The 11,627-nt window shown below is 38.8% G+C and overlaps 1 protein-coding gene across 4 annotated transcripts in view; it reads left to right on the plus strand.

Moving 5' to 3' along the window:
- Window positions 1-11,627, plus strand: part of VWA8 (von Willebrand factor A domain containing 8) — a 468,389-nt gene that overhangs the window by 100,643 nt on the left and 356,119 nt on the right. For all 4 annotated transcript variants that reach the window (XR_002824147.1, XM_004376614.1, XM_023731623.1 and 1 more), the window contains exons 10-12: window positions 6,035-6,166; window positions 8,934-9,068; window positions 9,158-9,235. Coding sequence is in view for 3 of the 4 variants with exons in the window: in XM_004376614.1 (XP_004376671.1) it covers window positions 6,035-6,166; window positions 8,934-9,068; window positions 9,158-9,235 (345 nt within the window). In the remaining variant the exon portion in view is untranslated. The remainder of the gene's footprint in view (window positions 1-6,034; window positions 6,167-8,933; window positions 9,069-9,157; window positions 9,236-11,627) is intronic.

Consider the following 11,627-nt stretch of genomic DNA (forward strand, 5'->3'; position numbering starts at 1 on the left):
TTTAGATTTTTCTAATACCATATCTTGGTTTCACTCCATTATAACAACAGCTAAATTAATAAATTCCCTTGGGGATTTAGAAGGATTTGTATCTCTACTTATCCATTGATAATATAATCTGAACTATAGTCTTTGTTGAGAAACTTGGAAGGATCTTGTATTAGTGTTTTCATTTTAATTCAACAAGCCTTAATTGAGCGTTCATTATTTAGCCAATGATTATATGCATGCAGAAATCTAGGCATACAGAAATGAATACAGTCTGTTCTCTGCTCCTGAAGAACTTAAAGTCTGGTTATACATCAGACATGCAAATAAATATTTTGATGTAATGATTTTATAGCAGTATAGCCTAACCAGTGGGAGCCCTAGTGGTGCAGTGATTGCTTGGCTGCTAGCTGGAAATTCAGTGATTCGAACCCACCAGCCGCTCTGTGGAAGAAAGATGTGGTGGTCTGCTTCTGTAAAGATTTACAGCCTTTGGAAACCCTATGGGACAGTTTTACTCTGTCCTGTACAGTTGCTATGAGTCGGAATTGACTTGATGGCAATGGTTTTTTGTCTGTTTGTTTCGTATCATAATGATGAATAAGTCCTGTGAAAACCAATAAAGACCTAGAGTAGAGTAGACAGTGAAACCAGGATGGAATGGACATGAGAAATGTTTCAGAGGTGGAATAATAGGCCTTATTGCTGGAGAAAACATGGGTAGGGTAGGGGGCTGTGAGAGAAAGTGCGAAGTTCAGAACGTTCATGAATCCTACTGTGGACAACTGAGTAAATAGAAATGCCATTAATTAATATGAAAACATGGAGAGGAGGAGCATTACATTTGGGGCGGGAACTAATTCAGTACAGTGTTGGTGTGTTGGTTGTACATCAGACTTGCAGACACGTGGTCCTTTTGAATCTCAGGTTCCCTGGTGGGTTTGTCTAGTAGACCTACAAATATGGATTTGGATCTGGAGCTATTTTGATATTGAAGCTAGATACTTGGGAGTCATTAATGCCTGGCTATTAGTTGAATTCATGGGGATGGATGAGAGACCCCAACGGGAATGTACATAGTTAGAAGAAAAACTGAAGGCTGAGCCCTGGAAGCACTAACATTTAAGGAATGAACGTGTTGGGAAACAACCTTCAAATTGGACAGATGGAAGGAGAACAGCAGAGAGTGAGTATTATAGAATATCAGCAAAGAGTATTGTCAGTGGAGCATTGGGAGAGACTGTTTCAAGAAGAAAGTAATAGCAATAGTTTCAAATGCTGCAGAGCTTGTTGAATAAAGACTTTTAGATTATTCATTCAAAAAAGATTATTCATTCCATCCATCGATCCTTCCATCCATTCACCTAGCCAGACACTGTTGTGCTGAAGGTACAGCAGTGAGCAAAATAGACTAAAGTCTCTACCTTTGTTTCTTTAGTGAAGGGCAACAGTCAACCAATCAATTAATCAATAAAGTAGGTAAGTAAATAAGTACTTAACTTATGATAGTTAAGGTTGTGTGTCAACTTGGCTGGGCCATGATTCTCAGTGTTTTGGCAGTTATGATGTAGTTTGGCAGTTAAGTAATGATGTCATCAACTCCATGATGAGATCTGCTATGAACAGCCAGTCATTTGAAAGGGAGTTTCCTTGGGGGTGTGGCCTGCCTCTAGCATATAAATGGATGTTCGAACAAGGTTCTCACTCTGGATCCTGCATCCAGCTCATCATCATCTGACCTCTGGTTCTTGGGATTTGGGACTTGTCAGCCTCTGCAACCGAGCTAAATCTCTCTCTCTGTGTGTGTGTATGTGTGTGTGTGTGTGTGTGTGTGTGTGTGTGTGTGTGTGTGTACACTTCACTGGCTTTTCTTCTGTAGAGAACCCAGCCTAAGAAAGTAAGCCATATAGTATGTCAATTGAAGAAGAGATGCCCTCGCTGAGAAGATGACATTTGAATAAAAATCTGAAGGAGGAAGAGTGAGTCCTGGGGAGGAAAACATTTCAGGCTGAGAGAATACTGGTGTAAAAGTTCTGAGGCAGGAGCATGACTGGCAACAGCAAAGGAGTGTGTGATGGGGACAGAATGAGTGAAGGAGAGATTAGTAGATGAGGACAAAAGACAAAGGAGGTCAAATGATGGAGGGCTCTGTAGGCCATTGAAGGATGTCTGCTTTCAGTGAGATGGAAGGCCATTAGAAGGTTTTGAGCAGAGGAGTGACTTATGTGGCTGAACATTTTAACAGGCTCATTCTGCTTGCTGAGTAGACAATAGACTGTGGAGGGAAAGGATGAAAACAGGGAAAAACAGGAGATTATTGTAGTATTCTGGTTGAGAGCTGGCTTGGATCAACTGTAAGGTTGATAAGATTTGGGTTATATCTTGAAGTTAGATTTGGTAGGATTTGCTGAAGGATTTAATGTAGGGTATGAGACAAAGAGAAGAGTCAAGGATGATTTCAGGCTATTTGGACTGAGCACCTGAAATGATAAAGTTGGAGACAGAGGATATGGGGGGCAGGGGGAGATCAAGACTGAATGTTGGACATGTTTAGTATGAGATGCCTGTCAACTATCCAAGTGGAAGTGTTGAGGTGGTGGTTGCATATACAGTTCAGGGTTTCAGGAGAGAGATCTGGACTGCAAGAGAGAGAATACTGGGAGACATGACATATTGTTTTTTTTAAATAATTTATTTTTGCTGTTGTTGAGAATATACATAGCAGAACATACACCAATTCAACAATTTCTACATGTACAATTCAGTGACACTGATTACATTCTTTGAGCTGTGCAACCATTCTTACCCTCCTTTTTTGAGTTGTTCCTCCTCCATTCACATAAATTCACTGCCCCCTAAACTTCCTATCTAATCTTTCAAGTTGCTGTTGTCAGTTTGATCCCATGTAGATAATTCTTGAAAGAGCACAATGCTGAAGGCAGATATTCTTTACCAGTTAAGCTAAACTAGTGTTTGGTTTTGAAAAGACTTCAGGGGATATTTTTGGTTTAAGGTTTAAAGTTTGTCTCAGGACAATAGTTTCAGGGGTTCATCCAGCCTCCATGGCTCCATAAAATCTAGATTCCATGAGAATTTGAAATTCTGTTTTCCATGGGAATTTGAAATTCTGTTCTCCATTTTCCCCCTTTTGATCAGGAGTCTTCTATGGAATTTTTGATCAAAATGTTCGGTAATGGTAGCCAGCCTCCATCCAGTTCTGGTCTCATGGCACAGGAGGCAGTTGTTCATAGAGTTAATTAGCCACACATTCCGTTTCCTGACCCTGACTCTCCTTCTTCCTCTGTTCTCCAGCCAAATAGAGATCAGTTGTTGTACCTTGAATGACCACTTGCAAGCTTTTAAGACCCTAGGCACTGTGCAAGAACTCGAGGTAGAACAGAAGCACTGAACATGATATTAGGCCAATTAACTGAGATGTTCCATGAAACCATGACCCTCACCTCCAAACCAAAGAACCAAATCCCACAAAGTGTTTGTTTGTACATAAGCAGCCTCAGCAGCTACTTTTTTTTTCTTTGTTGTAAATATATCTATCATACAACTTTTGCCAGTTCAACTTTTTACAGGTGTACAACTTATTGACATCAATTACATTAATTAGCTGTACAAATATAGATGGTTTTTAAAGTCATGGAACTGGATGAAATTGTTTAAAAAGTGAATATAGGTAGAAAATGGAAAAGTTCCACTCCTGAACTACTGTAATATGTATTGCCCAGGAATATGAGGAAGGACTTATAAAAGAAACTGAGAAGGAGGGGACGGTGAAATAGGAGGAAAATGAATTAATTTGGCAAATAGGGTATTATTGGTGGACTTACCAAGAGCAGTGCTAGTAGAGTGGTAGGAATGTAAGCCAAAAATCAGTGGGCTGAGCGGTAAATAGGAGATGAGGAAGCCAAAGCAGTGATTGTATACTACTTGTAAAGTAGGTTTTACGGTGAATAGAAGCAAAAAGATAGTGGGCCACTCAAGAATAATGTAGAATCAAGAAATGGTTTTTTGTTTCTTTTCTTTTTTATTTCTTGTAATTAGGGACCCAAATGTCTTTATAGGCAGAATGTTCAAAATCTGTGGAGTATGTGGAAAATATATACGGAAATATGGCCTTGGGGAGGTGGGAGAAAGCATTTCCAGAGCACCATTGTGTCTTGGTTTGGAATGATGGAAAAACATATTTTCTACCCAGCAAGTAGAATGATGGAGTTGCCGTAAAGTGAGGTGGAGAAGGTGGGGTTCTAATGGCTTTCTATCTGCTCATACTTAACACAAAAGGATTTCTTCTGAGACAGTGGGAAAATGAAGTAAGGGTTGATGAATATCTAGATAATTTTCAGAATGAAGGAAAAGGAAGCCTTTATTGGCCACTGACTTTATGCCACGTGTGATTCTTGGTTCTGGAGAACCAAACAGATACATTTGGATATTGCCCTAATGGGGCTTATATTCCAGTAGGGAGTGGAGGAATTTATACTTCAAGGCTCTATTGTGGGAGGGGGAGGTAGCTAGATTGCCTGCAGAGAGTAGAATGGACTGGCTCAGATTGACTCCTAAGGAGAGGCATAATGGTTTGTATTAGTTGCTGAGGTGCTTTGGGGAAGGAGCCCAGCAGAGACTGGGGCCACATAGTTGTTCAATAGCCAGTCAACATAGCATGGAGAATTTCTCTTTCAGTGCTTGATAGCCTAAAGGTATGAAAAAATGTATAGCTTGGTGGGACTGGATTGGGAATTATGAAGGTCACTATGGAGGCCTTTGGAGCCCTGGTGGCGCAGTGGTTAAGTGATTGGCAGCTAACCAAAAGGTTGGCAGTTTGAATCCACCAGCTGCTCCTTGGAAACCCTATAGGGTAGTTCTCCTGTGTCCTATAGGGTTGCTATGAGTCGGAATTGACTCAACGGCAGCGGATTTTTTTTTGGTTTTATGGAGACCTTACAGACCAACAGCCATGTAGTTTACATTTCCTTTTCTATAATTATAATTCACAGTTCAAATAGTGTAATCCTAAAGAAAGTGAATTAAAAAATATGCCTGTACTGTTTTTTTAATTGTAATTCAAGAATTAATAGAAAATATTCATTAATAAAAAAAATGGCATGGTAAATAAACTCTGATTTTCTACTTCTTAATATCATGTAACCTAAAAGATTTAAATGTCTTTTTTAATCCTGAATTGCCTTTATGATTAACAGTCCTCTAAATTTCTTATGCCAGCAAACGGTAATTGATACTGCAGCTTGAGTTCTTTTAGTATCATAGCACATTCTAACCTACTACATTTATTCTACTGAAATATTGTGGCTTGAATTATTTATAAGGATGTAACTAGTATGGCAAGTGGTTCAGGGCATTGGTGTTCATTTCTGGAATATGAGTACTCTGACATCAATCTCATATCAAGTTACACTAACATTGCTATTGTTGGGGTAAAAATTATACCTTTAAGCTCATATATTTATTTTGCTAGAATTTAATGGCTGTAATTATATGGCTAAGATCTTACTTCTACTGAACCTCCCTTAAAATACAGTGTAGCATTTTTTTCCCCTATGAAATTAAGGTGTCAGTAATTAATGGTCTACAATATGGAAGCAGTTACCACCAAATTGTGTGATTCTATGGAAATTTGCATACATGAATTGTGTAAAGTGTAAAACTTAAAATTTTTTTTCATATAGTACTTCTATTTCTATCTTTTTAAAACAAAAATTTTTTTATTTGTACTTCAGGTGAAGGTTTACAGAACAAATAGTTTATCATTAAACACCAGATCAGGAATCCAGGAATTCCATTTCATGTCATTTAGTAAATCTTGGGGACCATTTTTATATCACCTTTAGCAGGTCATTTAAATTGGATGGTATTAGTAGGAACAGGAAAAAAAATCATTAATTTTTTTTTTAACCTCTAATTTTATAATTCGGAGTGAGTATCAGTTCTAATTAAATTAGAATTTTTTTCTCAAGATATCCACCATTAATAGTAAAAGGAAAAGTAAGGTACGTGATTTTCTTATAATTTACAGCGCTTTGAACTCCAGGATTCAAGAAGCTCTGTACTTCCTAAAGAGATTGTGAGAGTGGAGGGGGTGTCTGAAAGCCATGTCTCCCAAGCTTCTGTGACTGTCCAGATTGCAGGAAAGGAGGTGACCATTAAGGTAATGAATCACAGGGTTTTACTTTCTAAGATGTGCTTAAATCTGTGCCTGATTCTTCCACTTTTATGACCTAAATTTTGTTTATGATCCCCTTATAAGTTTTCTTTAGCTCTCTAGCTCCATGTCTATACATCTCTATCTCTATATTTGTCCATCTATGTATCCATAATCACATATGTGTTAAACTGGAAAAGTTCAGCAGAAACGTAGGGATAGCCTTTCATCAAAAGCAAAGTCAGCCTCTGGGAGAATCAGTCATATGTTGGTTAATGAAAGTCTTTTATACTATGGGTCCTAGGTAAGAAATAGTGTTTCCATTTTAGCTTCTAGGGAAACTTCTTTTCAAATAAAATCTTTCTCAACTAATAAAACAGTTAAAAAAGGAGCTGTACTGGTGAACAGTTTTTAGGGGAGGGGAATGATACTTGGTGATAGAGCTCTATCTGCTTGCTCCACATTCCTTTCTCTTAACCCTTTCTTTGAGGGCCCTAGGGACCCCAACAGGTCATGGGAAACTAGTTCTCTAGGAAACACAGCTTGATACTGCTGACTTAAATAAATTGTAAGTGAATGTAGGAAAGAGTAAATGCACACCTTCTTATGTTGTGACAGAGAAAACGTTTATGATAGACTTTTTTGTTTTAACATAATATTAATACTTATACATGTTACTGTATTTATTCATTCATTTAAATGAACACTGATTATATCTACTGTGCCAGAGGAGTGTGTGTGTATTGTATCCTATGAATATTTTCAAATAAGAAAGGACTAAGAATTACAAAGTGTTACCATGTATTAGTCACTGTAATTGTCTCTTCACATATATTATGCTTTTAAATCTCCAGTAACCCCTCCGTGTTATAGATTAAAAAACTGATATATAAAGAGGTTAATTGATTCACCCAAGATTGTCAGCTAGGAAATGGCCAAGCTAGGGTTTCTAAACAGAGTAACTTTCCTCTACACTGTGCTGTCTCCTTAACGTGAATGACCTCATAGACCTGATAGTCTAGGATAGAGACAGATAAGTAAGAACTGTATTAGAATGGCTATGGGGATTAGAGAAGGACATAATACTGTGGTCAGGAGAAGTCAGAGAAAATTTCAGAGAGGAGATAGGCCTTGAGTCTTAATGAATGATATAGGAGTTTCCCAATGACTGAGGAGTGGAAAGGTGATAGGACACTTCAGGTGGTTTAAACAGTACAGGTTATATGCCGCATAACGTCCATTTGGGCAACATCTGGCTGCATATATGTCCATGTTCCCATAAGGTTATAATAGAGTTCAGAGATCCCAATCAGAGAATGGTCTGTAGGGGATGTACTTTGCTAAGTACTGTAGATCCTACCTGTCTCTCACTAGCCCTCCAGGTCCTGCGTCCGCCCAGGCCCTGGGCCAGAAGGGGGAAGGGGTCCTGGCACCCATCTGTGGCTGCCTGTGCAAGTCTTAGACAGGACTGCACAGACACTGCTGGAGCCACCGAGGGGGATGCCCTGTGAGAACGCTGCCCCACTCGGCAAGGGCACTCTTTGTGTCACGCCCAGGCCCAAGGCTGTGGCTACTCCTGTGGTGGCGGCTGCCAAGCAGTCCAGGCTGTAGCAGTGTTGGGAGGAGGAGCAGGAAAGGCAACTGGGGGAGGAGGCGGAGCAGGGCTGAGCTGGGATGGAAGAGTTTTAAGCCCACTAGGGGGAGTGGGGAAGGCAGGCAGGGAGGAAGGAAGGGAAGGGAGCCAGTGGATGGTGAGTGTGCGCAGTGGCAGGGAGCAGGTACAGCTCTTGGAGACCAAGTGGGGCGCATAGGATCGGTGGCAGCAGAGCCAAAGATTTTGTTTGCACAATCCCTTAGCACAGCAGCAGCGGTGCAGGTCCCAGGCCCACCCAGTGACCATCCTGCGCGCCTCTGGCCTGTATATAATATGGTGTTTCCACAATGTCCAAATCACATAATGTCTTATTTCACAGAACGTATCATGGACATTAATCGACGCATACCTGCATGTTCAAAGGCCTGAAGTGTGAGCAGACTTTCAGTATTCGCATCCCTTTGGTCATGGCTTTCTGCCTTCAGTGCCTCCGGTCCCTTCCAGTTTGTCTTCCATGTTACTACCAGGGTGGTCTTGCTTAAATGCAGATCTGATCCTGTCACTTCCAAACTACAGTTCTTTAGTGTTCACATTGTGTATACTATGATCAAGTCCAGAGCCCTCAGCATAGCATGGAAATCCTTTCCTGATATGGCCCACGGGGAACTGATAAGAAAGGAACAGGAAGTAAATGGAGAAGTAGGTATGAAGGACGGGAGGAGAGATTTTAAGAATGAAAGCTTCTGAGTGGCCAACTAAGAGTGGAAGAGGGTTTGTGGACATGTCTTTGAGAAAGCAGGAGATCATTGTGACTTTAGAGAGACTCAGTGGACTGATTTTAAATGCTGTCCTTATGACGAATTTGGGAAAAACTTTTCATTCTCCAAGAGTAATGTTGTTATTACAAGTTATAAATAGTGTGAAAATGACCTGATTCTTATGAAAATATCTGATAGTTTAAGGATTTAATTTTGCAGGGATGGCTGATTTAGAAGTTTGATGAAAATGAGCATCAGATCTGTGAATGAGAAGAGTTACTGCTCTATTGAAATATCAGTAACAGTATAGAATTAAATTCAGCAAGGAATTAGCAGGGGCTTTTAAATGGTTGTATGCTTTAAGTTACTAATATTTTGAGAAAAACATATGCATATTATGTTTATCTCTGCTTAATTTTAGGTACCAGCTGGGACCAAGCCATTAACTCAGCCTTGTACCTCAGACCATTTCATACAGACTCTAAGCCATAAGCAACTACTGGCTGAAATGATGCAGTCTCACATGGTTAAGGATATATGCTTGATTGGAGGAAAAGTAAGAACGACAGCATCCCTGCAAACTTCTGTCTCCTGCTTTTTGGTTGTTTTGACATATCCCTTGAATGATTGTGTTTACATTTGTAGGGTTGTGGAAAAACAGTCATCGCTAAGAACTTTGCTGATACCTTAGGATACACCATAGAACCCATCATGCTCTATCAGGTACTATATTTATTTTTTAGCACTTGTACTATAAATGTATACGTTTGGACCATCAGTAGAATTTCTGAGTGTCCTTCCTATTAAATTATGACTTGTTAAATTGTTGATGCAGATAGATCACTGAAACGACAGTCAAAGTAGAGTGCAATTATAATTTTTTGGAGCTTTTAAAAGTGCATTCCAGGACGTCTGATGTGCACTGCATTCCAGCGTTTATTTTTCAAGAGTGATGTCATATTATGCGCTTGACCGTGTGCACACACACACACTCACACACACACACACTTATTAACAATTTAGAAATCTAAACAAATTGAGTTTCAGCTGCAGTGAGAGATAATCCAGTAGTCATTGGGTAGATTATTTTAGTAGATATACATGTTGCATACAGTGCAGTAAAAAGGCAAACTTATAGCTGGTGTTCGACAGTGTGAAATTTTCTGTCATATATTTTTTTGTAATGGTCTCATCTAAGACATCTTTATCCTGCTAATTTTTTTTTTATGACATATGTAGTCTTTGGCTGGATACCTTCTTACTTCTAGAAGAGTATCTGTTTTTAGTCTTTGAATGAAAACCATTTTGCAAGTGGATGTAATACTATTACTTAAATTTGGGGATATCTTTGTTTTGAGCTTTTAGTGTATTCTATGGTTTACTTTTTTTTTCATTTCTAACTCTAAATATATTTGTATTAAGAATGGTCTTATTTCTGAAATATAACATTTAAACTAGCTATTTGTTGTGACCTTACATCATAGAAAATTTTGTAGGCTGTTCTTATTTCAAAGGATCATGTTAAGATTCCATTTGTGCTGCTTTAAGGTACTTTGTGCCTATTGGTTGAATTGGCCAGAGTTTGGAGGTACTTGGACTCATACAGTACTGGTAACTTTCAGGCTATAAGCAAAAGAAGCTATTGTAAAGGGACATGGAGATTCTCTCCAATTATTTTTTCTCTCACCCGGGTAATTTAATTGTTTCAGAGCACCAAGGTACCATTTAGGATTTTGAGTTGCATTGAAAAGGGTTTCGGAAACAAAATCTGACTTTGTAGAAAACTGTGGTGGATCCATACCTCTATAATTTTGTACAGCTTTCATAATTGTATTTCGAGAAAGACAGGACAGAGTCTGAAGAGGAGGTAAAAATAATTAAAATGAATGATTGAAGGGCTTAAACAGTTAATATATTTACTAAAAAGTATTCTAAGATCTAAAAGAGGTGAAATCTAAGAAGAGACATGTAATCCACATTTATAAAATCACAAAGCACACGAATTAAGGTGAAGAAACTTAGATTATTAGTGATACATTGAGTCTTGAAAAATATACTTGTAGGGAAAAGAAAATAAATTTCTACATTGGCAGGTCTTGGAACACACAGAGAGTATATTTTAAAATGAGTTTTAGTAAATTGGTTCTACATCTACTGGATTTATTTGGGGAAAATACGGATATTTTTAACGGGATTTCTTAGGCTGGATTCTCCAGAGGAGCAAAACCAGTGAAGCCTATATATATAAATATATATATATGTAGAGAGAGAGATATTTCCTGAAATGATGAAGTTGGAGATAGAAAACATGGGGGGAAGATCAAGACTGAGTGTTGGACATGATTAGTATGAGATGCCTATCAGCTGTCCAAGTGGAAGTGTTGAGGAACTGAAAAAGTGTTGAGGAAATGTTGAGGACGTGTAGAAGAACTGATGGAATACCAGTTGAGATGTTTCAACAAACGGCTGCAGTATTGGAAGTGCTCACTCATCTATGCCAAGAAATTTGAGTAACAGCTACCTGGCCAACTGACTGGAAGAGATCCATATCTGTGCCCATTCCAAAGAAAGGTGATCTCATGGAATGTGAAAATTATCAAACAATATCATTAATATCACACGCAAGTATAATTTTGGTGAGGATTATTCAAAAACAGTTGCAGCAGTACATCGACAGGGAATTGCCAGAAATTCAAGTCAGATTCAGAAGAGGATTTGGAATGAGCGATATCCTTGCTAATGTCCGATGGATCTTGGCTGAAAGCAGAGAATACCAGAAAGATGTTTACCTGTGTTTTATTGACTATACAGAGGCATTCGACTGTGTGGATCATAACAAATTATGGATAACATTTCGAAGAATGGGAATTCTAGAGTACTTAATTATGCTCATGAAGAACCTGTACATAGTCCAAGAGGCAGTCATTTGAATAAAACAAGGGGATATCACGTGGTTTAAAATCAAGAAAAGTGTGCGTAGGGCTGTGTCCTTTCAGCATGCTTATTCAATCTCTATGCTGAGCGAATAATCCAAGTAGCTGTACTATATGAAGAAGAACAGGGCATGTGGATTGGAGGAAGACTCATTAACAACCTACAATATGCAGATGACACA

Source organism: Trichechus manatus, unplaced genomic scaffold (assembly GCF_000243295.1).
Source record: "Trichechus manatus latirostris isolate Lorelei unplaced genomic scaffold, TriManLat1.0 scaffold00044, whole genome shotgun sequence".
Classification (NCBI taxonomy): domain Eukaryota; kingdom Metazoa; phylum Chordata; class Mammalia; order Sirenia; family Trichechidae; genus Trichechus; species Trichechus manatus.